Source organism: Myotis daubentonii, chromosome 14 (assembly GCF_963259705.1).
Source record: "Myotis daubentonii chromosome 14, mMyoDau2.1, whole genome shotgun sequence".
Classification (NCBI taxonomy): domain Eukaryota; kingdom Metazoa; phylum Chordata; class Mammalia; order Chiroptera; family Vespertilionidae; genus Myotis; species Myotis daubentonii.
Window position 1 is genome coordinate 29000335 of NC_081853.1, and position 18621 is coordinate 29018955.

At 41.8% G+C, this 18621-nt stretch overlaps 2 protein-coding genes across 2 annotated transcripts in view; one reads left to right on the plus strand and one right to left on the minus strand.

Annotated features, from left to right (window-relative positions):
* The window catches only part of COPB2 (COPI coat complex subunit beta 2), a 35292-nt gene extending 34506 nt beyond the window's left edge, over positions 1–786 (plus strand). The window contains exon 22 of the mRNA XM_059663799.1: positions 432–786. Coding sequence (XP_059519782.1) covers positions 432–524 — 93 coding nt within the window. The 3' untranslated portion in view covers positions 525–786. The remainder of the gene's footprint in view (positions 1–431) is intronic.
* Positions 787–1210: 424 nt separating this feature from the next.
* Positions 1211–16788, minus strand: MRPS22 (mitochondrial ribosomal protein S22). Its single transcript, XM_059663800.1, has 8 exons — positions 16591–16788; positions 10723–10886; positions 9438–9602; positions 7260–7403; positions 6863–6946; positions 5220–5365; positions 2304–2412; positions 1211–1345 (listed from the first exon to the last, which is right to left on the minus strand). Exons 1-8 carry the CDS (start codon positions 16760–16762, stop codon positions 1250–1252), a joined length of 1080 nt encoding a protein of 359 aa, XP_059519783.1. The 5' UTR covers positions 16763–16788; the 3' UTR covers positions 1211–1249.
* Positions 16789–18621: the final 1833 nt, after the last annotated feature.

Consider the following 18621-nt stretch of genomic DNA (forward strand, 5'->3'; position numbering starts at 1 on the left):
TACATTTTTAGACATAGTACTATTGCAAACTCAACACATTGCGGACCAGGAGTTTTATTGCTAGCTTTACCCAGTGGTCAGATATGTTTCTATTGAATGAGTACAAAAAACGGTGTACATAAATGTTAAAGGCACACTTCAAAATTAAATAACTTCAAAATGCAATGGGTATTTATTACATGTTCTTACAAGCTAATATCTTTTTAAAGAATTCTCATGACCCATCCACAATGTGTTAATAGACTACAGTATAACGTAAACATAACTTTTATATGCACTGGGAGATAAAATTGATGTGACTTGTTTTATTGTGGTGGTCTGGATTTGAACCCGCAGTAGCACCGAGGTGTGCCTGTATTTTAGATCTCTTTGGATCATACATCAGAGTTAACTTTTCTTTAACACAGTACTATATGACTCTTTCTTTGTAGAGTTTACTCGAACTAGAAGATTTGGATAATTTGGATTTAGAAGATATTGACACAACAGATATCAACCTTGATGAAGAGATTTTGGATGATTGAATGTAACGTTTCCCATTTACACGACTAAACAGATTATTATGGACAGGTATTAATCGTTGCCCTGACCGCAGTGCTCTGGGACTCTGAGAAGAAACTCCTTAAATTGTATGTAAACACTGTGCTGTGCCCTCCTGGTCTTAGGAAGTTTGTGTGGCATCTACATCACTGTGTGTTTCCTTGTCTACCAAAATAGACATGGACTTTGATTTTTTTCATACTGTCATTAGACCGTATCTCATAAAATCTTTTGAGTTAATGAAAACTCTTCAAGTTTCCTTTCTAATCTACTTTAGAAGGCTGGGCCAAAACTACACCTCACCAACCAGATCAGCCCACATTCTCTTTGCATCACTAAGCTGTATTTCACATTCCACCAACCACATTTTCCTTAATCTCATTGCGTCACTCCCCTCAGTCTGGTGTTGCTTGGGCTCTTCTGCCTTGCTCTGATTTTTGTCTCGTAGCTGCTTGTTTCTGGAAATCCAGGTCTAAAACCAGAAGGCATGGTACTTTTTTTCTTATACTGCACTTACCTTATGTGATTAGGGAAACTAACATCACTTCTCCAATATCTCTTGTGGGGTAATAAGTTTTTCTTTGTGGTAGGGCCACTATTTGGAACTCCAAATCGTAAGTACCTTGACAATTTTAAACACTCAGCTCAATCGATATTAACAGAAAGCTAGTTAGTATTTAGCAAAATGAAATTTATTTGAAAAATATTTTCAGGAAGCTACAGATTGGCTAATGGAAGCTTCTTGATAAGCTTGTAGTGTTAATTCTATATATGCTCCGTTCTGTGCTTCTGTTTTTGCAAAAACCTGTTTAAATGGAAAAAAAAAGTTCTTAACTTTATACTAGTTTTGAGACATTTCTGTAATAGCAGAGCACCAGTTTAAAAAGCCTTCCAAGTTTCACAATTTTTTTCCTGATTATAAAGCAATAAGCATACTGCAGAGACAAAAAAACAGTATCCAGCACAGTTCAAGCAATACTAATTCTAAACACCAGAAGTGCCCTACTACGGCTGCCCTCTTTCAGAAAACCTGACATTGCACCTTCTGCTAGATAAAATGAAAACCATTATGTTCAAGTTTCCCTTGGGTCAGAAAATTTTTTTCAAGAGAAATCAGAAGATTAGAGAATGTTTCTACAAAAGCATTTTGCTTTATCTGGCTATCACAGAAAACCAGTGTTTGTACTGCGGTCTCTCTCTGCTCCTTAGACTGTTCACATCCCTGGTTGCTTTAGTCTTAGTAATAAGCTGTATAACTACTTTGCACATGCATAGATAATGTTGGGATAGAAGCCAGAGCCACAAAACAATGTCTATTCTGAGCATTAGAAGAGATGAAAATTACACAATGATTGCCCCTTCCTAAAAAATTTTATCAACTCTCAACATTTTACAGAGGAACATGTGTAAGCCCATGGTTTTGAGACATCTGCAGTTCAAAACAATAATGCAACTACGGCTTGGTACATACAAGCACCACCATCTCCCCTTCTGGACACCTGAATCAGAAGGTGGCCCATGCACTGGGGACATGGACCACCAGGCCCTGCGGGTGATTTCATCAAATGACAGTACTTCTCCAATACCAGCTGCAACTTCCCCAGCCCATCAGTGTTTCTATTGTCCAGGCTGAAGAAATAACGGGGGCTCTAATCACTATTTCCAGACCACAGACCTGGTTAGTTACCATTACATATGACGTACTTTAGAATTCTTCCCAGCTTAGTTACCACACAACAGTTAGTGTGGAAGAGTCCCTTTACCTTAATTAAATGTAGCCCCTCAGCAGCCTGCTCCTTGGCCTCTTGAGCTGACTGGCCATCTGGATGGAGGATGTGGTACAGCTGGACCAAGCTGGTGGCATCATCGACTCTAGAGAGAAAGGGTTTATTCTTTTTCTCCGTTTGCTCAGTCCTTTAAAAGGGTGTGCCTGCTTAAAACTAAATTACATGTCAAGTTTCCCGTGGGCCAGAAAATTTTTTTTTAACCCTTCAGTTTTCTATTTTCAAAGGCATTTTCAGGGAAATTAGCTAATTTAGGGTTCATACCAATTCTGCAGTAGGTAGGGCAGGAGTCTCTACAGGCAGTTCCCAATTTATAAAGTGAATGTATTCTAAAAGTGGCTGTATTCTTGGAAGCAGCATCATTTTTCATAGAAACAACATTGCAATGGTAGATGTTTCCTAGGCCAGCCCCCTTCACCTGCAGATGATGTAATCCAACTCAGAGGGCAGGAATATACCTTGACCCCACATGAGCCAGAGGCTGGTGGTAAGGGATGCTCAAAGCCACTGCCTGTAAGTATTAGCGGTGACATCTCCTACTAACAAAATTTTCATTGAGACTCAACTGGTAGATAAATGCCTCTATTAGAAGCCTCCTAGGAGTCCACGGAAAGACTCACAGGAACCCATTAGTTAACAATGAGCATCCTAGTGAAGCAAATTGGAAATTATGCACATCAGATGAAGGAAAGCCAGAACAAGAATTCAGGATTGGACTTAAATTGTCATCAACATTAAAACTTCCCTATGCTTCACCAAACAGCCACTAACTTCTCACATAGTCAACAACTTCCTCCTGTTTGCCACCTCAAAGCCAAGCGGATATTTAAAAATAACTCTTCTAATATGCTTGTGCTTGGAGGCTCTGCTGTGTACTGGCTTCTGGCTGGGGTGGAGTGAGGACACCCTAATGAAGTGATCCTGCTTTCCTATTACCTGAGCTGGGGGGTAGAGGGTGGGGTGACTTAGGTAAGGCTGCTGGTAAGGAATTCCTTAAGCCGTAGAGAAATGCTCAGGGCTTATCCCAAGGTCCATCCACCCTAAAAGCCGTCCCTTGGGGGAACTGAGAAACCAGACCTGCTCATACAGTAAAATTTTCCAGGGGAAAAACGTTCAGAAATGTTCATTATAAATCTATTCTGCTTGTTATAGTCTAACAAAGTTCAATAAATATGACAACAAAATATTTCCTCAAAATATAAACTTAATTCCCTTCAGAGCTTTGTATATGTTAGAATCACGTTTAGTTTTTGTATAGCAGAACCATGTTCAGGGCTTCATTACATTCATGCTAAAGTGTAATTCCTGTGTGCCACAGAATAATTTAGCTTCACACACACAGCCCATATTTGAAATTTAAAAAAATAGTGTACATGTTCAAAAAGATTAAAAGACTCTCAATTCAAAACTAACAATAGGCCCTGGCCAGGTGGCTCAGCGCATTGGACACACCAAAAGGTCATGAGCTCAATTCCCAGTCAGGGCATGTACAGGAGGCAAGTGATCAATGTTTCTCTTTCTCTAAAAATCAACATGTCCTCAGAAATGTTTGCAGATTCCAAATTCTGGCCTGGGCTCCATTCAGTGAGGGCATGCACCCTCTACTGGCTCACCTGGGATTTGCAGCAAGCTGTTCAGAATCCCACAGAAGTTTTACTTATGCAGAGTAGCAAAGGTTAACTCAGTACACAACACTCCTTCCCCATATGCAGATAAACTGCCCCAGATGTCATAGTGATATCACTGTATCACATATTAGTACACCTTGACCAAAAATGTTAATTTTCAAAGGCATTTCTGTGTTGCTCTAATGTCCTATAAAAAAAAGTTATACTGTTTCTGTGGTAACATACTTTCAGAGTGATTACATTTCAGAAACTAAGAAAATTCATTCACAGGTGATGTCAAAGCTAATGCACCTAAAGGCAGTTCACCTGAAGCATCCTCATGACCACCAGCCAGGCCTCTGCTTATGTGGGATGAAGGTGTGTATAGTCCTGCCTTCTACACTGGATTGCAGGACACATGCTGAGAAGTGTGCTGGCTGGACATCACCTCCGGTTAGGAATGCTGTTTCTATGAGAAATGCTGATTTCAAATGTGGACTGCACTTCTTAGACAATGCCTATGGCACCTTCTAATTACAAATGCTTTACCTTCGTACGAATGGTTCAGATTACACGGTGGATACTCTTGAGTCAAAACACCTTAGTCTGAAGGTAGCAATAAACCACCTTCTGAGTTCAGTAAGGGCTTTTTGTGGAAAGTTGACTGACTTAGTACAGCCATGCTGGTTTCTTTTCCTTGTTATTTTGGCCTTTCTAACCCAATCAACAGAAACATATCCCCCAAAAAATTTCTCTTCAATTCTACAAGTTATAAAGTACACTATTATTTCAGCTAAGAAGGCTGAGCGCATACCAGTCTACATGCTAAAATACAACAGACACTCATTTCATGCGACTTTGAAAAATACAACCTTTCAATGCCTTAATCTTACAAAAGCAAGAGATATAAAAAAATAAGAGTGTTTCCATAAATTAAGTGATGACTTTTACTGAAAAGCCCTAAGAGGAGTCCTACCAGAAAACAAGCACAACCGGCCCTCTTCCCCCCAGGCCCCCGAGCATCGGGCATGCCGGGCATCAGTCAATATCCAGGGCACACAGGACACATCAAAGCCACTCACTCTTTCAAAGAATCTAGCTCTGTTTACACAACACAGAAGCAAACCCAGAAAACTGGGCTGTGTTGGAAGAACAAACCCATAAATAAACTGAGGTAAGTGAAAGCTATTTGTCACTGGACAGTACGCTTATCACTGAAAAAATAACAGCTTAAATACAGATTCACTTTAATGGTAAGAATTTACTTAGGAATTAAGATCATACTTACAAATCTCTCTGAATCTGGTCAATCAGTAAACCATCAATCTTTTTCTTATTTACAAAATACCAAGCCATTCCACCAAAATGTCTTGTTGAACGTAAAAGGTCATATTTTCCATGTTTATCTATATCTTCATAGGTCTGATGATGAACCTATCCACATAAGATGTGGGTTTGTTTTAGAAAAATAAAAAGTGAGTGGCATTACTGGATATACATTTACTAGCCTGAGTACTGCCCAAGAAAGTATCAGTAAAATCAGGTCTACTTAATCTGTCTCCACTATCATTAACCAAAAGATGATTTAGACCAACACTCCACTGCAGACACAAATGGCAGCCTGGAACAAGTGTGCCAACCATTTATAACCAGACCAATTACTTTTCAGCAGCCAAGCACTATTTATGAAGCACACATATAGAGAAACCACTGGAAATAATGGACCATTATTTCTTGGTCAAGAACATTCTTTCACTCCTCTTCCTTCCCCCCCCATCTCGTCAACTACCCTATCCCATCAACTACTATATACTATCCATCTTATTAACTAACATTCCTTGAGTCCTTGATCTTCCGAAATGAAGACTTTGATGAGGGCATTCCTATGTTCAAAGGCTTTCTGCTGACTGAAGTCCAGGTTCCTCAGCCTAGCATCTAAGGTCACCTGTGATAGGGCCCCACCTACCCCTCTAGGCTAATCCTGAACACCCCCTACATATACACTGTATACAGCCACACCAGATGGTTGGTCATTTCTCAGGCATACATTGTTTCCTGCCTGTTTGTACTGTACCCTCTACCTGAAACCCCTCTCCTCACCCAACTCCACCCACCCACCACAATGTCCCCTGCCCTTTAAGAAACCTATGAAGCCTTTCCCGACAGCACTTTGTAACCTCTTAGCACCTAACATCTTGGACTAAGGTGAAAATTACCTGTAAGCTTATGTAGCACCCTTCCCCACAATCCTTTCTGGACTGCAAGCTTTGACACAGCACACAATATCCTAGCTGATGTCATCATCTATACTATCTACAATACTACCTTACACATAAAAGGTGCTTCAGTGATTAAACACTGCATTTTGGTAAATTTTAGTAAGTAACTTTGTTTATGATAAATTGAAAAAAGAACAGACTTTGGCCATCACTCACTAGCTGTACAACTTTTAGCAAGCTACTTTTAAAAAAAAAAAAGTATTTTATTGATTTCAGAGAGGCAGGGAGAGGGAGAGATAGAAACATAAAAAAAAAAAAAAAAAGAAAAGAAACATCAATGATGAGAGGGAATCATTAATCGGCTGCCCCCTGCACACCCCCTATAGGGGATTGAGCCCACAACCTGGCATGTGCCCTTACCGGAATCGGACCCAGGACCTTTCAGTCCGCAGGCCGACGCTCTATCTACTGATCCAAACCGACTAGGGCAGGCTCCTTAACTCTTCAAACATAAATTTTCTCATCCTTAACTCAAGGGTATTGTAAGGATAAAATATCTGTTAAATATCAGGTCCTTCCTTGACAGGTGTTCAGGTATTTCCTTTCTCTTCCCCCTGTATCAAAGCTTATAACTTCACTCATTTGCTATATTAAAAACCTTACTCATAACCATACTTAAGCTCATACTTTAGAAACTAGAAAATATACTCACTTTGATATAGTCAGCAGAATCTGGCTCAAACTGGGCCACGCAGAGATTAAGGACATCAGCATGCCGGTCTTGACTGTACATGGTCTAAAACCACACAGCAGAGTTGGAATTAGACGAGAAGACCATGAAAGTTCAACACTTATCCTGATGCCATGACAGGCATGCCCATCCACATACAGGTGACATCTGTGCCCATCAAGAGGTATCCAGAAATAACACAGGCTTTGTGGCTGTTACATCTGCATTCAAATCCCAGCCACTAGATAAATAACCCTAGTTGAGTTATCATTGGAAATTTTTATGTGTTTATCAAAGCAAAATGCCAAGGAGCACCAGAGTCAACTGTTTCAGCAAAGAATCCGTCACCACTGACTCTTATGAAACCAAGTCGCCTTACCTTAAGATTTTCTTCCTTGAAAATTATTGGTGTTAAAGTTTTCCGACCTTCCTTGGGGAAATAAACTTGTATCATACGATCCCTTTCTTCCCAAGAGGCTTTGCGTAGTGTGCCACTTGGTTCTCTGACGACAATAAAACGCTCCTGAAATAGAAAATATAATCAAGGATGAGTTTATGAGGATTTATTTTCAGTTGTAGGGTCCCACTAAACACCATAAGGTACAACTGGGAAACATGAAATGCAATCATGTGCATATTTCAATGATAATTTCAAACCTCAAAGACTTGGCTAAGATTTGATACTTCCTTCACTAATTACTGCTGGGCCTCTGACAATCAGATCTAAAATGAAAGTATGACTAAGTGCCAACCAGGTCCTAAAGTGAGTCCAATACATAAAATGCTTCAACTAAAAATTTCTGATCTGAGATTCATCTAAATGTACTTCAGATGAAAAAAGTGCTATGAAACCTTTTCAAATTGTTTCATTTCCCTATGCCAGTCTCTCACTTAACACAGACTTTCCTACTGTATGATCTACATTGAAAGTCCTGGGAATAGCCAAAGCCGGTTTGGCTCGGTGGATGGAGCGTCGGCCTGCGGACTGAAGGGTCCCAGGTTCGATTCCGGTTAAGGGCATGTGCCTCGGTTGCGGGCACATCCCCGGCGGGGGATGTGCGGGAGGCAGCTGACCGATATTTCTAACTCTCTATCTCTCTCCCTTCCTCTCTGTAAAAAATCACAGGAGGCAGCTGATCGATGTTTCTAACTCTCTATCTCTCTCCCTTCCTCTCTGTAAAAAATCAATGAAATATATTTAAAAAAAAAAAAAAAGAAAGTCCTGGGAATAAAAAGAACAAACCCAAAGATGTGTCAAACTGACGGGTCCACCTGCCTCTGGTCTCTCCACTCTTCCAACTGCCAAGTCCCAGACCATGGGATCACTTCCTTCTCTGAATTCCACTATGCTCTGTACCACTCAACTGACAGTGTATCCTGTGCAAGATTCTTAACACCTCTCAGATATTGTTAATACTGGAAAAGGGCAGGGATTTATGTGGTCATAATTCTTTGCAACACCCAGAGTGACTTACACAGAGCTTTGCATACTATATAGCAGAAAACTGATACATATCTAATCAAATTAACCAGGTGGTACTGACTCATCTTTTCAGAGTCAGTAAAGAGTATCTGAACATGTTTTGAGGATAATATAATTAAAACTTTCATCAAGTACTAGAAATAGAAAAAAATAGATGTCAAAATAACAATTATTCCTCAAAATTATTTTGGTAATTTGAATTCCAAGTTCCTTTTTCCCTTTCAGGTTATAGAATGCTCCCACAAACTAGTCTTCATAGCACTGAAAATATTTATTAAAGCACCCCAAAGCAAAAATTATAATTAAAATGAAACTCTGTGATGTGTACAGATCAGGTATATGGTGGTTCACGTACAAACATGGACATTGCTCAAATCCTGTTTTCTAACTATGACCATGTATGATAAAGAGGCTAACATGGGGTAGCCCTTCCCCAACCCTCCCATATGTAATACTCTACTGCACTTTGTGGGCTGAATTGTAAATGCCTCTTTTTACTCTTTACTTGAAAAGGCTCAAAGACAAAACTGACGTAAGTAGCAGAGTCTCCTTTTGGAGCTGACAGTCGAGGGAAGAGGAGGAAGAATAAAAACCACAGAAGTGGTGCTGTCTGGGAATTATCTGGGGAATATGCCATTCTTACTGCGAATTCTGAAAAATGAAAATGCTTTGGGCAGTCTGGGTTTTTGGCGTCATCAGGTACTTACAGGAAAGAAACACTCCATCTTTTCAAACAGCGTCAGCTAAGGAAGCCCGCCTACCTGGGCAGAAAGGATCTCCCTGCTCCCATTGCCTTGAGGACTCTGCCCTGGTTCTACCTCAGCACACCTGTCTCCTTCCTCGCAGTCAACCTGGAACACACTGTGTTCGGAATTTGTAGGGGAATGGCAACATGATGTGGGGCTGCATTCCTCTTCTTCCTTAAGCTGTATCTTCCGGAAGGTTCTCCCCAGTCACAGAAATTCTGGTTTGGAAGATTCAAACTGGGTCACATGATGTTGACCCTTGTCCTTCAGTCCCATCTCCACATAGTATTTCAAACAGAAATAATTTCTTTATGAGACATATACTCACCCGGTGTGGTATGCTATATGATATATCGGTAAACACATATTTGGCTGTTTCTGTTCCTTCCAAAATCTTATCTTCAGCTAACACGTCATTTATTGGCGTACGCTCTTCCAGAACCGGTGGCATTTTTAATCGCACTTTAGCTGCCTCAACCGCCTGTCTTGTAGCCTAATGAAGTAAAATATTTCTTAAGGAAAGCCACTTGACTACAGACCAAAGGACCAGCTGACAAAAGCAGACATTAATCAAAAACACTAAGGACTGCAAAGAGAAGAAGCCAGAGCCATGAATCAGTGAGTGGGCTCCGGGGCCCTGGCTTTGCCTCTGTGGAATGGCTGAGAAAACCAGCTATAGGCTCAACCATTCTCTAAACCAGCGGTCGCCAACCTTTTGGACCTCACGGACTACCAGTGGCCCACTGGTGGGCGACCCCTGCTCTAAACAGCAAAGGAATGCTGAGGCAGAGCCAGGCCACAAAAGCTGCTTGAAATAGGATAGAGCATCTCCTTTATTGGGCTCTTGCTCTGTGCCAGATATCGTTCAAATACTCTGAATGTATTTGGCCCACAACTACGTTACGGTACTATTGTTACCTCATTTTATGAGCAAGAAAACAGGCACACAAATGTTAAGCAAATGGCTAGGAAGTTGCAGCACTGGGATTTGAACCTAGAAACTCAACCCCAGAGTCCACGCTCCTAACCACTGACCGCACTGCTCCACTGCCACCTGTTAACAATGGTCACCTCTCAGAGGTGAAAGGGGATCTTTCACTCTTTGTGTGATATGCCACTGGATACTTGAATTTCTGCTGATTATAAATTACTTTTGAATTAGAAAGAAGAGTGATTGTGCTTCATGTGCTCATACATCGAAGCCTTCTCCACAAATACCCAGGACGCCAGGAGAACCCTGCTGCCCGAGCGGGATGCTATTCAGAAGGACCTCATAATCACACCAGTTTCAGCCTCAAAGCAGGTCACAATTACTTCTCCAGGAAGGAAGCTGGAGCAGGCAGGGCAAAGGAAGAATGCTCAGGCTGGTTTTGGAGCAGAGGCGGCTCTTGCTTGAACACCCAGATGCCTGACCCACATGCCCCGGTCTGCCTAATTTTTGGCCATGTTTCCTGATCCTCCACCTGCCAGCTCATATTTCTTTTCTCAGTTCTGTGCCTAGAATTCCCCCCCATTAGTGCCTGTGGAAGAACAAGTATCATCTGGAGGGGTCTTTAAATACCTCTTAGCTCTTTAAAGAAAGGCAGTCTACCAATATTCCTGCACTCATGTACCTCTTCCAACTGCTCCTGAGTCATTAGCTTGTAGGTTGGTGGCTTCAGTTCTTGGATAGCTGGCTTAAAAGTCTTCTGCAAATTCAAACCTGTCATCTTGGTGAGTATGCTTTGGACTTCTTCATCCATAAATGTAGGTTTCTTGATCTCAGAGCTACCAGATTCTGTTAAAATGATTTTAGCAAATAAGAAATGGAAAAAAATGACAAGCCAGCAAGACCTCTAAATAAAAAAGTTAAAAATAAAAAATGATTAACACAATGTCTACCTCAACACATAATGCTAGTACTTATGATATCCATTTATTGATTCATTCCTTCATTTAAAATTTACTGAATATTCACAATGATGAAGATATAGTTTCTGCCATTTACAGAGAAGAAGGGAGAGAGATAGAGAGTTAGAAACATCGATGAGAGAGAAACATCGATCAGCTGCCTCCTGCACATCTCCCACTGGGGATGTGCCCGCAACCCAGGTACATGCCCTTGACTGGAATCGAACCTGGGACCTTTCAGTCCGCAGGCTGACGCTCTATCCACTGAGCCAAACCGGTTTCGGCAGTTTCTGCCATTTAAAAGGTACTCAAAGTCTAGTGGAGGAAGCAACAGGAAAAAAGTAATGCATGTAATAATATTAATAATAATAGTTGCTTTCATTTATAGGTTGTCTCCTATATGCCAGAATTACATACATTTTCAGGAATGCTTATAGCAGCCCACAAAACAAGCACTGATATCCCAATTTCATAAATGAGGATACTGGAGCATGCCTAAAGACCTAGCTATTAAGTGATAGAGCCAGACCCTAAACCAAGCCTACATGAATTCCATCGATTGTGGTGCTCCTCAGTGTAAGACTACAGACTAGAGAGGCATGGTGAGTTGTGTGACTACTGAGGAAGGAATTCCACATAGGCTGGGAGCATGCAGGGTGTGATGGGATCAAAAGATGGCTTCCCAGGGGCCTCAATAGGGCCAAGAAAAAAGGGAAGAAAATTCTAGGCTGAGGGGTTGCAGCTAGGAAAGAGAGGCCTGGATTGGGCATGACACTGAAGAGGCCATCTGGTGTCATGGAAGAGCCCTGGACGAGAGAGGAGACCCAGATCTCAGTGCTGCCCCAGGCAGTTTTCCTATCCCGTTGCCTAACCCCCATTTCCACTTCCATTAAAAAAAAAAAAAAGTCATTCCTTCCCAGCCACTTCTTCACTGCTCGTCTTGTAAATGCTGGTATCCTGAGGATTCTGAACTACACCCTTCTTCGCTCCCTTCTCATTCTCAGTGATGACCTCCTGGCTTCTGTTACTTCTGTATGCAGGAGACTCTCCAATCTGAATCTCCAGCCAAGATCATCTTGCATCCACATACCCAATGAACACTGCACATACATTTCAATATTATGGAAATCCTGTCTTAAACCTGCCTTTCCTTCATTCCCTGTCTTACCACCATCCAGTAGGTCCTGTGAGCCAGATACCTCATGGTCATCCCTGACTCACGCCTTGCCTAAGGCCGCCGCCGTAACAGTAATAACAGCTAACATTTGTTGGATATTTACTATGGGCCAGGGCTTCCTGAGCTAAGTACTGAGCACATTTAATCCTCACAACAACCTCGTAAACACTATGATTATCCCCATTTTACAAGAAAGGACACTGACACAGAACATACTTCCTATCATACCTCATAAATTTTCTTCAATCCTCCATTTCCACTGCCTCTACCCTAGTCAAAGCCATCCTCATCTCTTGCCTTAGCCTCCTTACCAGTCTCCCTGTGTCCTTCTGACTCCACTATAAACCATTCTCCAAAGAATACATAGTAAACTCTTTAAAATGCAATCTAAACAATAGAAAAGATGAACAAAACAACAATTGATTATTTGGAAAGATAAACAAAATTGACAAACCTTTAGCTACACTAACCAAGGAAAAAAAGAACCCAAATCAAACTGGACAACCTAAAAGAAATGGAAAAATTCTTAGAAATATACATCCTAGATTAAATGAGAAAGATAATCATACACTTTACAAACTGTTCCCCTGATAATTCCAGTACCAACCTAGCACCATACATAATTATTGACTATATTTCCTATGCATTTACATCCCCATGACTATTTTGTAACTACCAATCTGTACTATGGTGTACACCTGAAATTAATATAAAATAATATTAAGTGTAAACTGTAATTGATATTTTAATTTTAAAAATTAAAAAAAATCAGAACAGACCAATTACTAGTAAGGAAATTGAACCAGTAGTCAAAATTCTTCCAATGATGAAAAGTCTAGGACCAGATGTCTTCACAGGTGAATCTTACTAAATATTTAAAGAATTAACGCCAATCCTTTTCAAATTCTTCCCAAAATTGGAGAGGAGGGAACATTTCCAAACTCATTTTATGAAGCCAGCATTATCCTGATAAGTAAGCCAGAAAAGAACACTAACAGAAAACTACAGGGCAATATTCTCTGCAAAAATTCTCAATAAAATACCAGTAAATTGATTTCAGCTGCACATTAAAAAGATCATTCACCATGATCATGTGGGTTTTATCCTCGGGGTGCAAGGACGGTTCAGCATACTCAAAGAAATACATCAATGTGATACATCACATTAATAGAATGAAAGAAAGAATCACATGATCCCTTCAATAGATGCAGAAAATGCATGTGACAAAATTCAACATCTATTCATGATAAAAAGTCTTAACAAATTAGGTATAAAAGGAACATACATCAATATAATAAAGGCCATATATGACAAACCTACAGCTAACATACTCAGTGGTGGAAGGTTAAAGGCCTTTCTTCTAGGATCAGGAACAAGAAAGGGGTACCACCCTCATCTCTGCTACTTGTTAGTACAGGAAGTCCTAACCAGAACAATTAGGCAAAGGGGGGAAAAAAGGAAGAAAAAAGAAAGAGAACTAGAAAGGAAAAAGTAAAATTGTCTCTGTTTGCAGATGACATGATTGTATATATTAAAAATTCTATACATATAGAAAATACACCAAAAAAGGTACATCTAATCAACAAATTCAGTAAGTTGCAGAATACAAAATATTAAAAATCAATAGCATTTCTATACACTAACAAATTTTCTGAAAAAGAAACTTAAAAGTGATCCCATTTATAACAGCATCAAAAAGCAATAAAGTAGTAAGGAGGTGAAAACTAACAGAAAACTACAAGGCAATATCCTCTGCAAAAATTCTGTAGTTTTCTATACTGAAAACTATAAAACTGAGGAAAGAAATCGAGGAAGACACAAAGTAATGAAAAGGTATCTGTGTTCATGGATTGAAAGAATTAATATTGTTAAAATGTCCATACTACCCAAAGCCATCTATAGATTCAATGCAATCCCTATCAAGATTCCAATTGCGGGGGGTGGGGGGGTGGAGTGAGGGTGAGCTGGGGGGGAGGGTCAATGGGGGTAAAAAAGGGACACATGCAATACTGTCAACAATAAAGAATTATTTTTTTTAAAGAGATTCCAATTGCATATTTTTAAAGAAACAGAAAAAATCCTAAAATTTATACAGAACTACAAAAGACCCTGAACAGCCAGAGCCATCTTGAGAAAACAAAGTGGGAGGCATCACACTTCCTAATTTCAAGCTATACTATACACCACTGAGTATGTGAGCTGTAGGTTTGTCATATATGGCCTTTATAGTAATCAAGCCAGTATGTTATTACCAGCATATGAACAGATACACAGACCAATGGATCAGAACCGAGAGCCCAGAAATAAGCCCCGCATACTAGTACCCGGTCAGCTAACATTTGACAAGGGAGCTAAGAATACGCAAAAGAGAAATGCCAGTCTCTTCAATAAACGGTGCTGAGAAAATGCATAATCACGTGTAAAAGAGTGAAACTAGACCATCTTATACCACTCACAAAAATTAACTCAAAATGGATTAAAGACAAATATAAGGCCAGAAACCATAAAAGAAGAAAATGTTGGAGAAAAGCTCCTTGACATTGGTCTTGGCAATGATTTTTTTTAATGACACCTAAAGCCCAGGCGGTAAATTAAAAAATAAACAAATGGAACAAAATCAAACTAAATAGCTCTGCACAGCAAAAGAATCGATAACAAGAGAAAAAGACAACCTACGAAATGAGAAAAAAATATTAGCAAACCATATAGTTGTTATGAAGTTAATATCCAAAATATATAAAGAACTCATACAACTCAATAGCAAAATACAAAAAAATCCAATAAAAAAATGGGCAAAGGATCTAAATAGATATTTTTCCAAAGAGGACATGATATATAAATGACCAATAGTACATGAAAAGATGCTCAACATCACTAATCACCAGGGAAATGCAAATCAAAGCCACAATGAGCTATCACCTCACACCTGTTAGAAAGGCTAGCCTCAAAAAGACAAGAGATGAACAAATGCTGGCGAGGATGTGGAGAAAAGGGAGCCCTGGTGCACTGTTAGTGGGACTGTAAACTGGTACAGCCACTATGGAAAACAGTGTGGAGGTGCCTCAAAAAATTAACTGTGGAACTGCCATTTGACCAAGTGATCCCGTAAGAAAGTATGCACCCCTGTGTTCACAGCAGCACAACTTACAACAGCTAAGGTCTGGAAACAGCCCAAGTGCCCACCAGTAGACCAGTGGATAGAAAACGGTGGTACATTTACAGCCTGGAAGACTATGCGGCAGTAAAAGCGAATTCTGCCCCCTTTCCCATCTTCACCGCCTCCACCGCCGTTTCTCCCTCACCGGCCCCCCTCACCTCCCCCTTCAGCTGCTCCCACCATGAACCTTGTCCTGGTATAAATAGCGTCGCTCTCCACTCAACTGCTCAAGCTAGAAACCTGAGCGACAACGCTGATTTCTCTTTTTAAACCAGTGGTTCCCAACGCGGGGCACATACCCCACAGGGGGGCAATTTGGTTTTTAAGGGGGGCAATTCGAAAATAAGTTATTAACAGTGAATTTTTTGTTTCTTATGGTTCTAGGGGCCTCCTATACAGTCTATAAATATATATTGCGACATATTTATGCATTTCAGTTCTCTATTATACGTTTTGAAACTTTGCTATTTTTTCATATCGCTTCATATTACTTTTTTAACAATTTCTTAGTGATTTCTTCCTCAGTACTTCAACTGTCCTTTCGTTCTTTTCGTTTTCTCTTTCATGGATGCCGTGCTCTTAGCACAGGCACCGCTGCTTGTTCAGAAAAGTTAATAGCCTCCTGGCTTCCTCCATGTGAATAGCAGTTCCCTTTTTAAATAAGAATTGTATGTCCCGGGGTGGGGGGAAGGCATCCGTATTTTAGAGATGCTAGGTGGGGCATGGCCAAAAAAAGGGTGGGAACCACTGTTTTAAACCTAGATCCAAAGTCATAACGAACCCTTCTCATCACTCCTGCCTCCGAAACTGGGTCCCCAACTACCTGTGTTGTCTTATTGCTGGACTTTTGCTTACGCTGTTTCCGCTACTTGCGATGCTTCTTTCTTTTCTCCGTAGTATGGTTAACCCGGTCTCCGCTTTGGTCATAGCCACTCCAGGAACTAAACACTTTCCCGGAAGCCCTCCCTGCCCTCCCGTCCTGGTTTGAATCCCAGTCTGACGTGCGTCCCCCGGTCACAATGCCCGGTCACAATGCCCGGCCACTTTCCCAAGGGGCCATGAGTTCTTCGGGGAAAACCCGTGCAAAGAGCTGCTGGTTAAGTGGATAAACCAACGAGCTAAAGCTGGAAACGACCAGCCCTGCCGTTACACAGAGGGAGCCGACAGGTGTAAGCGCGGGAGGCGCGGGGCGGGGGGGAGGGGGGGCTCCGCGTGGGGCCCCAGGACGCGCCAGCCGACCTCGGGCAGGTCACTTACCGGCCTCGGAGCCGAGCCGACGGCAAGGCATTCCCGCCCCGCAGGGCCCTGGCAGCGGCTGGAGCAGGGCGCCAGGCTGGGGCCGAGCCCGGACCCGAACACAGACCCTTTCCGCGCCCCAAGAACCTTTCAGGAGGCTCCAAGGCAACACGGACGCTCTGAGGGCCGCCATAATTATCGGGGCCGCGGGCGCCGGAGGCTGCTGGGAGCGACCTCGGTCTCGCGCGGTTCCTACGGCATTCTGGGAAATGTAGTCCGAAGGAGGAAGCCGGGCGCCATGCAGATTCAGGGCCTTTTACAGGTTGTTTCTGTAAACTGCTTGTTCACACGTGAAAGTGTTCGTGTCCTTCTCTGTGCCTAGAGCCCTCTGTGCTCTTTTTCCTGGGCCTCCCTTCGTTTCCACGGCTCTAAATAGCCATTTCCTACCCAAACCTTTTCCCAGACCCAGTTTAAATCCGAGTGTCTATTCAGCTTCTCCATTCAAACTTCTCACAGACCCCATACCCTCAAATAGAAGTCCTGGTCCAAGCCCTGATTGCCGCCAGCACCATCCATCATCTCCCTTCAACCCATACACTTTACTTTGTCTCTCGGAACCTTACTCCTTTCCTTCATAGCCCTTTCTCAATTTGTGATTACTTTCCTCGTTTATCTGTACTTATTTTTCTCACCCATGAAGTTAGTGACTTTCTATATTTGACTATAACATCACCTAGCTTGGTACACCTATGTCCACAGCAGACATTTGTCAAATAAATGACTCGATGAATGATTAAATGATCCTGTTATTTTCGTTCCTGCTGTCCAAGATGTGCAGGTCTTATTCCCCCCTGGACATAGGTTGCTGCCTGGCTAAAGAAGGGTGTTAAGTAAACACTTGTTTGAATTAGCGGAACGGATAGACGCATCTTCTAATCTTACCTCCTTTCTCTGTTTATGAATTCATTCCCTGTGGGTGGTGAAGGACAGAGCCCCAGGCTGGGTGCTGCATTCAGGCATGGCTGCTGCGCTGTGCTTCCCAACACTTCCTTTGCACCTCAGTGAAGACAGGTGTCAGGGGAGTGGGATGCAGGCCTGGTGTCTCCCAGCCTGGCCCTTTCTCTGAGGATCAATCACCTCCTTTCCCAAAGCCACTGATGAGGGGACAGGCCTCAGTGGCTGTTTCCTACTAACATCCCCGAACAGAACTGATTAGATAATGAGGGGCACCTAATGCAGGAGGAATGGGCCTATTGCTGTATTAGTTCCCTACAGCCACGGTAACAGATGTGGTGGCTTAAAACAACAGGAATTTATTCTCACAGTTCTTGATGCCAGTGATCTGAAGTCAGCATCACTGACTCAAAGCATAGCAGAGCTGAGCTCGCTTCAGAGGCTCCAGGGGAGAATCTGTTCCTTCTCTCTTCCAGCTCCTGGTGACTGCAAGCATTCCCTGGCTTATGGCTGCATCACCCCAATCTCTGCTTCCATCTTCATATTTGCCTCGCTCTGATACGAATACATATGATTACTAGTAAGGCCCATCTGGTAATCCAAGATAATCTCCCCACCTTAGAATCCTTAGCTTAATCACTTCTGCAAAGACACTCTTTCCATAGAAGGTAACATTCACAGGTTCCAGGGATTAGGAGATTAATATCCTTTGAGGAGGAAGAACATTTTTCATTCTACCCCAGCTTTCCAGGCACCGTGCAGATTTTCTCTCAATATTTCAAACTAAGAGACACAGAAGCTATAGTTGATGGTAAAAGTTTGAAGCGAGTAACCTAATAGAGTTTTCAGCAATATGCTCTCTGCAGAGAAAGACAGGCAAATGGAGCAGAAGCAGAGAGGGCCAACTATGAGGTTTGACAAAAAGAGAGAGATGGAGGAAAATGCTCTCCTGGCCAGAGCCCCTCCCACTTTCCTTTCATTAACCTCCTTTACTTGGGCTACACACAGTTTTACTGACATGGAGTAACCAAGATTCCTGGTTCCAGCTGGAACCTTGGGCAGATGCCCACATCTTTCAAAGCCTCAGTCCCACTCCTG